The following is a 17,284-nucleotide window of genomic DNA, read 5'->3' on the forward strand; positions in this document are numbered from 1 at the left end:
AGAATTTTAGAATTACTTGACTGGCGATTTTTATTTGTAGAGGAAACAACTTTCAGAAAAAGAATGTTATGTACTTGCACATAACTGTCAAAACTCAGCTTTGTGAATAACTTAACAAGGCATCTATTTCATCATATCACAAGGTAGGTTATATGACATTTTATAGGCTACTGATTATAGGTGTGCCTCAGTTTGTTTCGCTCACGTCCACTGACCATTGGACCCCTGAGTAGCACAAGATAATTAAAAAAATACTAAAAAAAAATTTAAAATTTAAAAAAAAAAAAAAAAAAAACCTTGGCCATTACAATTAAACTGTGTAAAGGCTATTAAATAAAACCAGCCACTTTATTCCTTCAACAGACCTTTATGTTTCAAAAGTATCTATGTCTTTATAAATTTGTTGTGTGGGTTAGTACGATGCTGCCCAAAGTCATAAACCATCTGTGTTCCAGTTAGTTAAGTAATATAAGGCTCTGTCTGTGTGCAAGCCAAGTGTCGTCAAAGCATTCTTCAACATTTTCCAAATGCACCAAGATTCCCATTTCACAAAAATGGGATAATGTGCAAACATGATTAATTTGGCAAAAATTCCTACATTAGAACACAAAATATTATAGCTCATCTGACACAATAATGTCAAATAAATAGAACTCCAGATGGGGTATGTTTTTTTTAAATCCAGGCTTACCCTGACATACAAATAATCATCAAATTACATGCTATAATTTGTCTTTTGATTTTTCACTCACACAATATTCAAAACAAGAATCAATAAACTATCAGTAAAGACACCTGTCCACACAGATATCCAACCAGCTGGGTTTGCAACGCATAGACAAAGAGCGCGGTGAATATTAAAACAGCCGAGATCACTACACATCCTTGTAAATACAGAACTGGTAGTTCGATCCTCTGGTGTACCAAGACAGGAAGGACAATCAACGACTTACAGCTGTTTAAAGTGACTATTGAAGGGATGTGTACATAAAAAAATCATGATACAACTGTGAAAGGAATTGCGGTGCACACCTTAATGTGAGGTATAGTTAGGGACAAAAAAAATATCAGAGTCCATGTTCACTTGTGGTCCACGGCTTTTTGCTGTTCTCTGGGCTTTACAACGTACTCTTTGTACATTGAATAGACGACCCCTAAAAAAGCAAATGAATGAGTTACATGATGACTGTCACAGCTACTAAAAACAAAAAAGAAAAGCTGCAGTTCAGATTCTATCACTGACCTGCAATTTTAATAATGACACCTAATCTAAACAATTTTTGACTGCCAACCACACATCAAAAACATACAACTATAAATCAAAATATGCAAAATCACTTCCAACCTCTGCATATTCACATTGTAGCACCAACTGAAACGGTGTAGCTAAGTTCACAAATATGACACTCCGTGATACGTACCAAGAGTCATGGCTCCAACCACAAACCCCTGTGCAGCTACACGCATGTGGATCAGGTGCACTGACATTTTAGTGTCTCCACGGCTTTTCATCTTCATCAGTCTGTATCCAACAATGGCGAAGAATCCGGCCATCCCTGTAATAACCAAAAACAGATCTGTTTACATAACTGATCAAACAAAATCAAGATGTAATGACATTAAAATTAAAAACTACAAACAACCCAATGTCGCTAACAAACAGAGTAATTCCGGTGAAACCTGAAAGTTTCCAAATTACTACAAACACATTTAGTTATATACTCTCATCATAGTGTCATCATTTGGGCACAAGATGTACTCACCCACTGGGACAAATGGATTCTCCTTTGCTTTACGCATAAACTTAGACTCATTTTCCTCGTAAGTAGACATGTTGACTATAAAAAGGAAAAAAAGATATTTAAGTATTAGTGTTTGATGGGAAATATTCCCCAAACATAGCATGCTAGCTCACTCATTGTAGATGGGATGCATTTAATACATCAATCATCCTGTGAACCAAACAGTCTAGAAGTTTAAACAAAAACATTTATAAATAGTCTTTAAAGTCGTAGCCCAGGCTAGTAGCAATACAGAGCTAACGATATTAGCACACAGTGTTCAGAGGTGACACATGAAGGGCAGGGAGCTGTCACATCATTGTATATGCCAAACGTTGAATAACTCAACTCAGTGTAAACCACAGCATCTATACTGCGATGTTAATTTCTAAACGCTTACAGCCACTTGACTTAGCACAAAACTCCCAAAGTATAACGGGAAATAAAACCATCGTCACCGACAACTAGCTTAGCTGCTAAGTTTTAACAGTAGATAAAAGCTGTACATAAACACCATAGTAAGGTAAACGGGTTCCTACCTGGTTTAAGGAGTGTGTCACTATTTTTAAACGCTGGTACAAAAATTATCAAGAGAGTTTTCTCAGACTTCTGAGCTAGTTTGCACATGTGAAGGAAGTGACCGCCCGGTGTAATAAGCCGGCTACGTGATAAATACCAGTACCTCTCACGCAGCTTGACGTCATGACTGTGTTGTGTTCATGTTGCAGGACAAAATGGGAAATATCACCACACTGGGGTTTTAGCCCAGGCCACAGATTGTCAGACTTTATCCTACTAATTGCACCTTGTTCGAGTTATTTCAGTGAACACAACGTATGGGCTACTGCTCCAGCCAAAGTATAGTTCTCATGTTTTCTGTCTATCCATAGTTAATATTCCACATTAATATCACAGTGAGTTTGCAAAACTGAGAGACTGTATGTAACCAGTCATATTTGGTGTTGCTCTGGAACTGCGCAGGTCTGATCTAAAAGTCCTACCGATCAGTCCAGTGTTTATCTCCTGTTTGTTACTGCTGGATTGATGATGTTTAAAGATGTGTCATGTGATAAAAACATCAGGTAGACCAGGGTTGCCAACTTCTAGCTACCAGCTGGTGTGAGATCTGTACATCTTAAAATGTATTACTGTTCATTTTATCTCTCAATTATAATTTAATTCAATAGTGAATTTCATGACCCTTTAAATAGTTCAGGAGAAAAGATGCAGGGGCCTGGTGAGGGGAAAATGTTCACCCATAAAGTCCCATAACACAATACCCAAAATAAACAAGCAATTATAATTCAAACAAATCTGCCCCATAGACATGTCCTCCAGGTTACTGAGAAGTCTCTTCTCAAAGCTTCTCTCTATGTGACGATGTTAAATGTCTTTCTGGTCTTATCCACTTTTTTAACATCTTTTTTATTTTTATGGTTAATTTTATATTATATTTCAAATAGCTTCTGTTGACCCCTTTATTGTTAAAAATGCATCATGTTTAAACATCTGCAGATATAGCTTTGGACACCCAGGCTGAACATCACTGTTGGGTCAATATGTTGTTTCTTTTTTTCTTTTCTTTTTTTTTCTTTTTTGGAGACAGAGCAGTAAATCTGCTAACTCCTGTCCAGTTGGATGAGATTATTACACTGGAATGTAAAACCCTGTAAAGATAAGATAGACTTTATTGATCTCATAAAGGAGACATTTACCATTACAGGGCTCTTAGAAACAAAAAACAAAGGAGTGCAAAAGTCACGAAAGTGCAAGAACAGATAATAAATATTGCACATAATAACAACTACACAGTAGTGTTATAAAGTCTGATGGCAGTGGGGATGAAGGACCTGCGGTAGCGCTCCTTCTTGCACTGAGGGTGTCTGAGTCTCATGCTAAAGGAGCTGCTCAGCTCCACTACAGTCCGGTGCAGTGGGTGGGAGCTGTTGTCCATGATGGATGAGAGCTTGGTCAACATCCTCCTCTCACCCACATCCATCACAGAGTCCAGTGGGCAGCCCAGGACAGAGCTGGCCCTCTTGGTCAGCTTGTTCAGTCTCTTCATGTCCCGCTCTGTGCTGCCCGGGGCCCAGCAGACGACAGCGTAGAGGAAAGCAGAGGCTACCACAGGGTCATAGAAAGTCCTTAGTAGAGGTCTGCACACTCCGAAGGACCTCAGCCTCCTCAGAAGGTGGAGGCGACTCTGGCCCTTCTTGTACAGAGCATCAGTGTTGTGGGACCAGTCCAGTTTATTGTTGAGGTGAACACCCAGGTACTTGAAACTGTCCACTGTTTCAATGTCCTGCCCCTGGATGTTCACTGGTGGATGTGGGAGTGTCCTTCTCCTGAAGTCGACCACCATCTCCTTCGTCTTACTGGTGTTGAGGCACAGGTGGTTGCGCTCACACCAGTCCTTAGCCATTAGGATGTCTTTCTGTTAAACAACATGGGTGTTTTCTCTGGTGAATTTGTTTTTTTAATGATTTCTAAGCACAATAAATAATCTTCACTAACAAGTGAAGTTCAATTTAAGTATGTAAACGTTACAGTCAAATGGAACATAAACATTTGAGGTGTCTTGTTATCGGTATTTCCGAGGTGTCTTGAACGCAGCTGACAAACCCCCTTGCAACATTAGAGATGGTGAAACGAATGCGACATACACTCCCACCCTCAGTCCGACAGAGGCGTCGTATGTTTTGTAATGCAACTAGAAATGTTTCATTTTATTCTATCAGCTGGTATTTTGCGACATTATATTAGAATTTTAGCAGGAAATACAGCATGATCCTTTCTGCCAGATAAATTAATTAAATTAATACAGGTTTTTTTTTTTTAATTGGTGACAGATAATAAATACAGTCCCTGTCGTGTCATTGTTCACTCTGTCTCCGGTTCAAAGTGACACTGTTTTGGTCTACGCTGTCGTATGATACTTTCACATGTTTTATCACTTCACAGCGCTACCATGTCATGACTTACCGGCATTCACACGAAGGCGGAAGTAGGTGGAGGGAACCGTCTTGCTTCACTGTCATCTCTGGGATGATGTAACTGTGGACTTACGTCACATGGTATGGTTGACTCATGTTTCTGCAACGTGCTGCATCAGATCCAGGCCTAGAACGATGTAAAGCAAACAGAAGTAGATTGGATATGGGCCATTCTAGAATTAGAGGAATTGGGCTTCAAAATGTATTAAAAATGAACCTTCTCTTTTACAATTTTAAGCTACATGTCCATCAATAATAGGTAATAAACTATCAAAGGTTTGATTCACTCAGCATACACATCAATGGCACAATTTTTATTCCATGTTTTATTTGTTGTTTGTAAACCCTACTGTAGATATTTAGCTAGCTGTTACTGCTGACCAAGACAACAAACTTACATATATTTAAAAAGTAAAGAAAAAACTCAAAAGAATATATCTTATCCTGATAATATGCATAACAGGGTTGCACAAGGTAGAATGAGACATTCAATTAAGGATGGCAGTGTTACAAAAAAATAGAGAGGACTTCGCTTTTCTCTACCCATTCTTTTGGAAAACTGTTTGATGATGTTAATTCCAGTGTATCATGTGATTCAGTGCTTGTTCTTCTTCTACCAGCTGAAAAGGTTATGCTTACAGGATTGTTGTAGGACACACATTCCATGCATAAGAATTATTATTTAAAATATTATGTTGATGAAAATATATATTTCCACAATTACAAGATACATGAATGAAAAAATAATTTTGAAAAAAGAGATTTAATTAATTTATAATTTAATTTGATTCTAATTGTTTTATTTGAGATTCAGTTTATTCATCGGGGGGCAAGATGAAAGAAAAGTGGCATTTTAGAGGCAACTCCAGACTTGTCAAGTTTTTTAAAAAATATTTAGAAATTTTCATTTTTATTATTATTATTTTTTAGACTTGGTCATTTAGGACAAGTACATTTACACAACAATTGCATGTTTTAGTATTTTGTACATGGATTATTTGAAATTTGATGGGTGGGGATGTAAAATGTCATCTAATTCTTGGAATGACCCATATAGTATTCAATGTTGTCATGCAATAATTATACCAATAATAATTAATGATGTTGTTATTGTGGTTAGTGCTGCTTCTACTAGTAGTGATCATAGTACAAAAATATAAACGGTCATGTAATATATCTGTTCATTCTTTAGGAATAAGAACACACTGCATCTCTACAACAGAATGGACGTCATGAAACAACCAAGTACAACTGCATGGGGATGATGGTGTGCAGAAATCCCAGGTCAGTGATGAGTCCACAATGCAGAGAGTTAAAGATGCTGCTTGTAGAATGTTGTGCTACTCTTGCTAAAGGACTTGGTGAAGTTGGCAGATGTTTTCGGGTTCACGCGTACGCAGTGTCACTTTCATGTACCCGTCCATACAGAGCATCATGTGGCAGATTGTTTGTCTGAAATGATTTCTTGGACCATAAATATTGGAGTAGTGGACATTCAACTTCCTGGCTACGGCCCTACCAGACATGTCCGCTTCCATCCATTCACCAACTTCTCTTGTCATATGTGGCTTTGCGTCATTTAAGCAAAGCTGCATTTTAAGGTGGCCTTTTATAGCCGCTTATCAAAGGAGTGTCTGTGGATTGATCACAATCTTATCATTGTGCTTTCAAGCCACACCTGACCAGGGCTTGACTCATGGCTGAGAAGTTGTCACCAGGCAAACATCTCAAAAATGTTTGTGTGCAATTAGCTTAGTTTAACCTTTTTAAACAATAACAAAAGAAATTTGACTTTTTTTTTGCTTCTTTTTTAAGTCTAATTTATAATACTGTCATTGTCACTACATGGAGATTTTTAGTAGCATCAAACTATGCCTGTGCAAAATTAAACATTTCACAAACTAAGTAACAATATAGGATCGGAAATGGAGCATTTGGGGCCTTTTGACGATGATTTTAATTTTAATGAATTAACTTGCTTGTCTTATGACTTTAAAACTTGAACATGATTAACATAAACAACCTCATTCAACAGAGTTTTGTTCCCACTGAAATGTATTATTATTGTTTTTTATTATAATTTTTTATTGTTTTTTAAAATTATTTTTTGACATCTCAACTCATCTAAACCATTAAATCAGAGGACTTCTGAGTGATTATTATCTAAACCAGCTAGACGGAATGTGCAAATAAGCACAAAAATGGATCTACTATTCGTTGTGTCTCAGAAAATACTTTTTTTTTTTAATTGTTAGGTTTTTGTGAATGATGCATTAGCAGGCTAAAACAGAGGGATACATCTCTGGTTGCTTAACCATTGCAGTTTGATGTGTTTTTATAAGAGCCTCTGCTTTGTGTTCAGCTTTCTCCAGAAGGGACATCAAAACCAGCTTTGAAGTCCTAATTGAGCTTGTGGCATTTCCTTAATGCAATTATGAACCCATTTCCCGCTGATCATATTCCAGATCCAAACGTACACTAAAGCTTAAAGCAGAAATATAAACCCAGCTTCCAGGCAGCCTTCTACAAACATAAATGAATACACATATTTTACATTTATTTCCATTTTATTGTACAGTGCTCTGTGTAATACCTTACAAAGTACTTGCTGCTATCTGCCCCATAAATTTTATATGTATTTGCTGACCTGGACAACTAATATTGATTAATTCTCACAGTTTAAGCGTACTTTTTGCTGAATTTCATTTTGCGATAAATCATACACAGACCAGTTCTGAAGACTGATGCTGTCAAACAGTTTGAGGCGATGTTGGGAACAACAAGAACTCCATCTAGGGGTGAGTTTGTGAATGAACAGTGATGTGAGATTTGGCAGCTCAACAAAGGAAATAAATGATTCAAAATATCTTTGAATAATATGAATTCATTCCCTCACCATTATTGTAAATATATGTGTTTCCGGGTTTTCAATATAGGAAGATACAGGGTATATGATCAATCAATATATACTCTACCAGTCAAAAGTTTGAACACTCATTCTCATTCAGTGGTTTTTATTCAGTTATTTTATACATTGTTGATTAATCCTGAAGACGTCAAAGCCATAAAAGAATACATATGGAATTATGTTGTAAACAAGAAAGTGTTAATCTTCAGTATTAATCTGCAATGTAGAAAATAATATAAATAAACTAAAAGCATTAAATGAGAAGGTGTGACCAAACCTTTGGCTGTTAGTCTAAATGAAATGCAACAAAATGAAATAAGTCTGACATAATTTTCGGTAGTGGAATTTCATGTCTAAATATCATCACCTTCTCAACATTTCTAATCAAAACTCCACTGAGGTTAAATCTGTTTGATCAGTGATCACATATGCATGGAGTTATGTCTTGACCTTAATGGACCTGATGGTTGCAAATACCACATTTCCTCTTTTCCAGCCCCTTTGACCTTCTATGTCAAAACCATCCTCAGCTGTTTCGGTGAGGTTTAGCTTCCGGGTCCCCCTTTAGAGCATAACTACCCAATACCTTTTCTAAACGTATTACATCACACTCATTGGACTGATTACTGTGACAAGATGCAGAAATTTTGTTCAGGCATGATCATATCATAATGCCATGTTATGGAGGTTTGAAGTCGATATAGTGAATCCACAGATAACTCTACAATATTTAGTTGACTCATATCATTGTATTTTATTTATCTTCTAAATAGAAATCACTTGGTCTAAACCATATAATGTACAAAAATGTGAAGTTGCATGTGTATTTATTTATAATAGTCCACTTTGCACATCTTTGTTTCTACGTTTTAAGCTTAACATCACCAAGCTGTTTAATTTGATGCAAAATGCAATAAATCTTTGCATAAAAATAATGTAGGTTGAAGTCAAACATCACTGCAGCTTGTGTTTCAGTAACAAATATGATCCAGTAGGTGGTGCTACATGTCCACTGTGGGAGCAACACAGAGGGGACGGACTGAACATGCTGTGTATATGATCATCCATCCATCCATTCTCTATACACCGCTTTATCCTCACTAGGGTCTCCGGGGGTGCTTGAGCCTATCCCAGCTGACTCGGGCGAAGGCAGGGGACACCCTGGACAGGTCGTCAGTCTTTTGCAGGGCTACATATTGTACATGATCATGATGGTAGAAAATGCATCCCCCTTTGTGTAATCTCAGTTAGACAGTCGTCATTTGTAACTGTTGTTATTGCACAATTCTGCATACGTATTTCATTTGGCAGTGAGTGGTTTTAGATCACGCACTGAAGGAATGTCACTAGACTGGTTTCACCTGCGAATTAAGGTCAGGATGTGTCTCAGTTAATCTGCTCCTGCTACCTAAAACACATAATTACGGCTTATTAATATGAGAGAATGTGTCATATATATGCACATATACGCGTACATACATATATGTGTCATATTCAACTCAATGATGGCTTTATCTGACCAAAGTCAACAGTTTCTGATGCCAGCAAATAAGTTCTTGCCAAATTTAAACAGCACAATTAACATTTGCACAGACACTGACAGGGAACAGATACATTTCACACAATATTTGTTAGTGTTATTAAACTTAATTAAACAACATATTTTAACTTGATAATATGATTGTATCCCTACCAGTGAGGTAAAACAATACCTATGCCTGTGGAATACTGAATCTTACCAGCAGTCATATGACACTGACTGCAGGATGTTTGCAAATCAGTGAAGTGTGACCATGACTATCTCTGTTTATGCTGGCCTGACGGGCATCGACTCTATACACAGTTAGAGGCAGATTTCCACTTTACTGAAAGTTGCCAACACAGCACACATTTTGCGTACATTCCAAAAAAGTCAAAGTATGCTTTTCTTCACATGATACAATTTGAAAATAAGCTACCGTTTTCAAACAAGACTAACATTTGTGAAAAGTTGGAGGTTTAGAAATTAATATGAATGCACATGAAAACAGGAAATGTTCTAATTATTGTCATTTTCACTTTTACATGGAAGTGCTGGTGTATGCAGTTCCGGGAACGCTGAAACTCATCCTGCAAGTAAAGGGAGGAGCAACAGACTGTTTATTAGCCTGCATGTGGATCTTAACTTCAGATCAGCCTGGGGCTGCCAAAGGAATCAGTCATGGGTGTTCTGCTGCCAATACTGCTCACCTTGCTCGCGGCTCTGATGGGAGGGCTGTATCTCCTCGGGGTCTTTCGACAGCGGCGACCAGGAGAACCTCCTCTTGACAAAGGGCTCATTCCATGGCTGGGTCATGTTCTCGAATTTCGCAGGGACACTCTTAAGTTCCTAGAGAGGATGAAGCAGCAGCACGGTGATGTATTCACAGTGCAGCTGGGAGGCTTTTATTTTACATTCCTTCAGGACCCTCTATCGTTTGGGGCTTTTGTGAAAGAGAGTCGAGAAAAACTGGACTTTACCAAGTTTGCCAGACACCTGGTGCGCAGAGTGTTTGGTTACGTCGCTATCGACGGTGATCACCAACTCCTCCAGACATTCAGCAACAAGCATCTTAAAGGGGATGGCCTGGAGATAATGACACAAGCCATGACAACTAATTTACAGAACCTGATGTTGCACAACATTGATTCACCTGCAGACCAAAGACCCTGGGTTGAAGATGGACTGTTTATGTACAGCTACAACATTGTTTTTAGAGCCGGCTATTTGTCCCTCTACGGCAATGTATCACACAAGTCAGAAGGAGGTGAGGAGAAAGCCAAAAAGAGAGACAGAGCTGAATCAGATGCCTTATTTTCCGAGTTTCGTAAATATGACCAACTTTTTCCCAACCTTGCTTATGGAGTCCTGCCACCGAGGCAGAAGATGGAAGCAGAACGGTTGAAGTCACTCTTCTGGGACTCTCTGGCAGTGCAGAAGGTGAAGACCAGGGACAACATCGGTGGCTGGGTGTGGGACGTGCAACAGGCCTTAGGTGAGAATGGTGTGGAGGAGTCAATGGTAGACAGGTACATGTTTGTGCTTCTTTGGGCCTCTCAGGGTAATACAGGACCTTCTTCTTTCTGGCTGCTCCTCTTCCTCATGAAACACCCAGAGGCCATGACAGCAGTGAGGAAAGAGGTAGATAAAGTCCTGAAGGAATCTGGCCAGGAAGTCCAGCATGATGGCCCTTTAATCAACCTGACCCGTCAAATGCTGATGAAAACCCCAATCTTGGACAGCGCTGTAGAAGAGACCCTCCGACTCACCGCTGCACCCCTCCTCACCCGGGCAGTGCTTCAGGATCTGACCCTCAAGATGGCTGATGGCCGCGAATACCTGATTCGCAAGGGCGACAGAATGTCAGTTTTTCCCTACAGTGCTGTTCATCTCGACTCCGAGATCCATCCTGATCCTCATTCATTCAAATATGACCGCTTCCTGAATCCAGATGGGAGCAAGAGAACAGATTTTTACAAAGGAGGGAAAAGGGTGAAGTATTACAGCATGCCCTGGGGTGCTGGAGTCTCCATGTGTCCTGGGCGCTTCTTTGCCACCAATGAGTTGAAGCAGTTTGTTTTCCTCATGTTAGTCTATTTTGAGTTTGAGCTGAAGAATCCTGAGGAGGAGATTCCTGAAATTGACTTCAAGCGATACGGCTTTGGAACGATGCAGCCCGTCAGAGATGTTCAGTTTCGATACAGACTCAAATATTAGACCCATCAGATGAAACACTGTCAGATTTTGATCCTCTCTGGAAGCATTTGTTCCACTTTCACATTTCTTGGAAACATGACATTGCATACTTAAGCTCTTTTTTCACAGCAGTTAAGTGATGAGTGCTTCAAAACATCATACAAATGTGTTGGAATATACAGTAGCTAAATTATTAATCATACACTACCTACTATATATTCAGATGCACTTCTATTTTCTCTTACTTGAACAATTTATATACACTGCTATCTTTCATCTGCTTGGTAATCTTAGATCTCAGAGCACTGTGATCCAGTTAATAATAATTTTAGTAGTCTTTGTAGAAATAAATACAATTTAAAGGTGAATATTGTGCATATTTTGGGTGCTTCTTCAACTGCTTCTTTTCTAGCAGGATAATTTGCAACAAGTGTAGTAGTAGTCTGATTGTGTTATGCTCATCAGTTCCATTCGGTATTTGCAAAATTAATTAGACAATCAGAAAGTGGAATCAAAAGTTGTACATTTTTCATTTTGTAATTAAAATTTAGGATTTTTTTCTGTTTATATTGATTGGTTTTGGAGTAGGTGCAAAACTGCGATGGATTGAAAATATAATTCCACTCCTCACTGCAGGTATAATGTAACTAATGTAACTGCCAAAGAAAGGCCTTGGCTGAAACTGTCGTGTTATCTGGGGCAGTCTGCACGTGTTATGTACAGCAATCCAGCTGGTATCTCTCTGTGGATGTGTGGCAACCTCTCTGCTCCTCTGACCTGCTTGACCTGTTGTGTTTTCTCCTCCCGTTTCATGACCCAGCTAGCAGACGGGAGTCAGTCATAGAGAGGAATTTCATCTACCCTCTGAGCTGGGAAAACCTTTTCATCTCTCCCTCTCCCAGCTCCCACATGGTTCCTTGATTTTGCTGTGATTTGCTTAGTTATTTAACTCAACAACACATACCTTCATGCATGTTTCTCCACTCAGCCATCCACTTAGCTCTGGCTGCTTTGACATTTACACACCTAATTGATATGTTTCTTTGATTGAATAAATGGTATAATTTCTTGACCTTCTCATTCTGTGGTTTTTCCTCATTATTTGTTGAAGAAAGCTGCAATGAGAGATGCACAAAGAGAATCCTAAAAATGGTTGCAGTTCTTTGAGAGAACTTCGTTCTACATTTTACCAGCCAGAACAACGTTCTTTCATTGTAACCACTGATTTGTCAATTTAATTACACATTTATTCAACTTGTAACAGCAGAAAAAGCAAACGTGGCATTGCAGATTATTCCACATGCACACCGGGACTAGTTATTTAATATGTTGAATATAAAGAACATCTCTCTAACATTTTTGTAACCCTAATATCAAAAAGAGTACATGTTATGATAGCTTGGATGATTTGATGATATTTAATCTGTCAGTCGAGGCCAACCTGTTTGTCAAGGCTGTGCATTAATGTAATGTCACCAGTCTGCTTTCTCTAGAAGGTTGGGTTTTATTCACTCAAGTCCTCCCTCCAGAAATAGCACCGAGCTTTGTTTTCTATGAGCATGCAGAAATGCATGCTTGTTTTTACATTTTTTTCCAACAATAAAGCTTCTGTTTGCCCAAAATAATAAAATATTTCACTTACAATATCAATTGGATGTAAATTTTTTATCTCAGAATCAGTTGTCCCATTACACTTCCTTATTAATGGGTATATACAGGGCAGCAAACATAACAAAGGTCAAAATATACATTTAAAAAGCGATGTTAAGAGTATGTTAGAATATAATGTGAGGGATGTCTGGAAAACTGATGAGCCCAACTAAAGTCTGAGTTGTTCAGAAGATAAAAAATCAATTGTAAAGAAGTAAATAAAAGTTCACTTTATTACTAGTCACCTTATCTCTGGAAAGTCATTTCAGAGATAAAAGGGACAATGCCTACCTGGTTTTCCGTTGACTGGAAGCATTGAGAGTGGTTGTGTCAATGTATCATTTGCTCAGATACCTAAGTACATGCCATGCCTGTCACTTTTCTTTTTTTTTTTTAACTTAAACTCAGTTATTAGAGTTTGCAGTGATAGAAGATATTCCAGAACTGGATCTGTGATCAACTGTTTAAGTTTTTGTCAAGAATCCAGCTGCATCATCTGAATAAAATAAAGACTTCTAGTTGTCTAAGACAATGAGTAAGATCAGAGAAAAAGGCATTAATAGTAAAGTCTGGAAGATGCAAATGAATTAATTACTGTATCAGCATCACACAGTGACAGAATAGATTAGATTGTAGCACATGAAAATTGCATTGGACTTGAACATCAGACGACAATTGGTCTGACTCATTTGCTGTAGACTTTCAGTCATGCAGCAATTTATGTTTTGCCATTTTTAAAATTCTCTTTGCTTCGGGTATCATCCTGCATCCTGGTCTTTACACCACCCAACATCCTTCTGATTGATCAGGGGAGGCAGGACGCCTCAATAAGGGCTCAGGGGAGCACCTGTTCAGTCAGGCCCTCCTGTCCCTCTAGTTCAGTCAGGCCCTCCTGTCCCTCCAGTTCAGTCAGGCCCTCCTGTCCCTCCAGTTCAGTCAGGCCCTCCTGTCCCTCCGGTTCAGTCAGGCCCTCCTGTCCCTCCAGTCCAGTCAGGCCCTCCTGTCCCTCCGGTTCAGTCAGGCCCTCCTGTCCCTCCAGTTCAGTCAGGCCCTCCTGTCCCTCCGGTTCAGTCAGGCCCTCCTGTCCCTCCAGTTCAGTCAGGCCCTCCTGTCCCTCCGGTTCAGTCAGGCCCTCCTGTCCCTCCAGTCCAGTCAGGCCCTCCAGTTCAGTCGGTCCTTCCTGACCCTCCAGTCCTTCCTGTTAGACTCGAGTGCAGTTCAGTTTCAGTCCAGTCCAGTCCAGTACAGTTAGTTGTTCCCGTCCTGTCCTGTCTCGTTGGTTATTCAGTCCAGTCCAGCCCAGTTCAGCTAATCCGTGTGTCCAGAATATAAGTCGCATCACTGCCAAAATCTAATCAGTTGGTCCTTGTGTCACTTCTGACCTTCCCTGAAAATTTCATCAAAATCCATTTGTCCATTTTTGAGTATTGTTGCTAACAAACAGACAAACTAACAGCGTTCATCACATAACTCTGCCACATTCCTTGGCAGAGTAATAACTAAGGTCAGTAGAATTAATGACCTTAGTTTTTGAAAATTTGACAATCTCTCTGAAAGGAGTCGTGGGTATAGACAGTGACGAGCAGAGGAGAGTATGTATTCCTAAGCGAAGTCAATGGAAGAACTGTGTAAGTCTGATGTTTTAATGAAGTGCAGAACAGAAAATACTGACAATAACTTTGTGTTCTGCACAGAGTACTGGATAAACAATATCAGTGTGTCCTGCGTATGAGTCAATAATCCAGATGATAAACTGGCGTTCCAGATGAAACCAGCTCAGAGGTTATTTAGGCCAGACAGTGTGGCTGAAGTTTGCTGAAGTCAGAGGAAAGATCTGGAAACAAGAATTTGGCTGTGCCACGCAACTGAGAGAACTGTAGCTCTGGGTTTGTCTGAAACCTGTTAATTCATTCTGTCTGAAATCTTCAGCTGAGCGACTAATATCAGTGGTCATGGAAAAATCTTCAAAACACTCTAAAACTAGAAACATTCATGTCCATTAAGGAGTTTAAGAGTATCAAAGAATACAGTGAAGGAGGAATGTCAAGGTTTTTCTTGAGAGGGCACTGTCCTTGAAAAGCTGCCAATCTGTTTTATTGTTTTATTGTTTGTTCAGGTATTATGTGTCTGTTTTATATAACTGCTTAAATTTTGTCATGCTGCTACCTTGGCCAGGTCTCTCTTGTAAAAGAGATATCTAATCTCAATGAGACTTCCTGGTTAAATAAAGGTAAATAAATAAAGTGATGGCATTCTGACATTCTCTTGTATTAATGTAATGTTTGTTAATGTACCTCATGGTTTCATCCCGTCATACTTACCACAGTGACAGAGAGAGCCATAGTACATATGCAGTTGTAGGATTTCTGGATACATGTTTTGATATATGTTTGTAAGGGTTTTCTCCACCAATTATAACCATAAGATTATAATAATGTTTCTGTAACTGGGGTTAAGATTACTTTGTGCAGAATTATTAAGTAGTCTAACTAGTTTTCGGCCAGTGAAATATTTGAGTTAGCCTAAAAATAATAATGCAGCATCTGAAACATCTCTTGCTGCAGACAAGAAAAACCTCATAAAGTAATCAAGGGAATTATTTTAGTTCAATAATGATTGTGAGTAGAATTTCGGTAGCTGGAATCAAATACAAGTTAGGGACCAAAATGTAAACAATAAACAATTGAGTGTGTGTGTAGGTGAGGGGAAGCCAAGTGAACAAAAGGCAGAGACAGGGGAGAGAGAGAGAGAGAGAGAGCAGAAAGGAGGACCAAATAGGAGTGAGGGACCAAATTGCACTGGAATGCAACAAGAATATGAGAACTATTATCAAACGGGTTGTAACAGAATTCTTTAACGCTATAATTGATTGGCTGCTTACAGGCTAGGTGAAAACAGATATACACCAAGGATTAATTAGCGACCACAGTGATTCAAGTTAGTGTTGGCTATAACTATTGTTAAATAGTAGGTTAGTTAGAAACAGTGTTAATAAAGGGCCGCGTCTTGCCTCAGACTGCTATTTATGGTGTGGGTTCGCATGAACGATAAAGCTGATGTAGCTCAGGGTGAGTGGAACAATTTATTTGTTCAGATTATTTGATTGTGGTTGTTCTTTGATGGTTATTACTGACACATTAAAATGCTTTTCGTGTAAGCTCTCTTGACAAGGTTAGTTGCACAGGTCCAACCCTGTTTCAGCGGTTCTGAGAGGCCCAGACCCAAAGTCACCACTCCTATCAAGGTCAAGTTTGAGGTGCTCTGTATGCACAAAAGGGACAGACGCTCAATATGTAACAGCTAAGTGTCCGAATTGACACGGTTGAACCAACCAACTGAGATGTCCAGTTAGCGGCGTCACCCAGCAGGATTGAGTGTCCCTTCAAGGGATGGTTTCTGTGAAATCACCCACAAGAAGAAGACCTTTTCTCAAAACTCTGTAATGCACCTTGGACAAGTCAAGATTGTCATTCAGGTGTCAAAGGAACATTTCATTTAGCTGACCACTTGAGGTGTCGCAATTGCTGAGGGCCCTCTCTTATGACCAGACTAGGAGGTGTGAAGACAGTGGGAGTGAGGCACACCAGGGGAGCTGATAAGAGAGACACACTGTTCAACTGACTGATCCCAGAATCCTCACTCAACAGCACAGAAATGTATCATAGGTGATTAGTATTTATTAATTGTGTCCTAAATTGAAGAGGCAAAAACAATTATGGAGATTAAATAATAGCTCGAATTCTAGTTCCTTGTGAGGAAAGAGCAGTGAGCTATTGTATTTTAATTCAAGTAAAAGCAAGCAGAGGGTTGCCAAATTATGTAAATTTGTCTGAAATTTTGCAAATTTGTTAAATGAATCAAAGGAAGCAATATGATTAGATTGCCACAATGGAATTATAGATCAGTAATTTCTGAGGAGAGCACAGGGAACATAACTGAATTGAGACCGAATTCAATATTCAATGTCCAAACAGGAATTCCAAAGATTGTTTAAATTCATTACCTTAACTAGAATTTGTATTTCAAACTAGTGTTGGTTAAAGTTTGATTAAACACTAAATTCAAAAGTGGTAATGAAAGATTTCTCTAAGAGGCAGGTTAAGCTCTAGAATTGTGTGACTCTTTGCTTAGGTTTAACTATTGGTAATTCACACACCAACAATAGATGGCACTTTGAGGCAGGGTTAGTGTGACATGCGTGAGTCCGTGTAGGACTCCAAATATGGCGTCGGGGTCT

The 17,284-nt window shown here is 39.0% G+C and overlaps 2 protein-coding genes across 4 annotated transcripts; one reads left to right on the plus strand and one right to left on the minus strand.

Moving 5' to 3' along the window:
- Positions 1-12: 12 nt before the first annotated feature.
- higd1a (HIG1 hypoxia inducible domain family, member 1A) lies at positions 13-10,032 on the minus strand. Of its 3 annotated transcripts, none has more exons than XM_051952842.1 (4): positions 4,764-4,894; positions 1,764-1,838; positions 1,422-1,556; positions 13-1,154 (listed from the first exon to the last, which is right to left on the minus strand). In XM_051952842.1, exons 2-4 carry the CDS (start codon positions 1,831-1,833, stop codon positions 1,081-1,083), a joined length of 279 nt encoding a protein of 92 aa, XP_051808802.1. In that variant the 5' UTR covers positions 1,834-1,838; positions 4,764-4,894; the 3' UTR covers positions 13-1,080. The 3 variants fall into 3 exon arrangements, with proteins under 3 accessions (XP_051808802.1, XP_022063781.1, XP_051808801.1); XM_022208089.2 differs by lacking the exon at positions 4,764-4,894 and adding an exon at positions 2,321-2,479; XM_051952841.1 differs by lacking the exons at positions 13-1,154; positions 1,422-1,556; positions 1,764-1,838 and adding exons at positions 3,452-4,215; positions 9,912-10,032 and having other exon boundaries at positions 4,764-4,901.
- Positions 9,775-12,477, plus strand: LOC110963037 (5-beta-cholestane-3-alpha,7-alpha-diol 12-alpha-hydroxylase). Its single transcript, XM_022211210.2, has one exon. The coding sequence runs from the start codon at positions 9,883-9,885 to the stop codon at positions 11,416-11,418; it is 1,536 nt and encodes a 511-aa protein (XP_022066902.1). The 5' UTR covers positions 9,775-9,882; the 3' UTR covers positions 11,419-12,477.
- Positions 12,478-17,284: the final 4,807 nt, after the last annotated feature.

The sequence above is a fragment of the Acanthochromis polyacanthus genome, chromosome 9 (genome assembly GCF_021347895.1).
Source record: "Acanthochromis polyacanthus isolate Apoly-LR-REF ecotype Palm Island chromosome 9, KAUST_Apoly_ChrSc, whole genome shotgun sequence".
Taxonomy (NCBI): Eukaryota; Metazoa; Chordata; class Actinopteri; family Pomacentridae; genus Acanthochromis; species Acanthochromis polyacanthus.

What these genes read in the sequence shown, in the direction of transcription:
- LOC110963037 (XM_022211210.2), top strand. Translation starts at nt 9,883, where the DNA reads ATGGGTGTTCTGCTGCCAATACTGCTCACCTTGCTCGCGGCTCTGATG.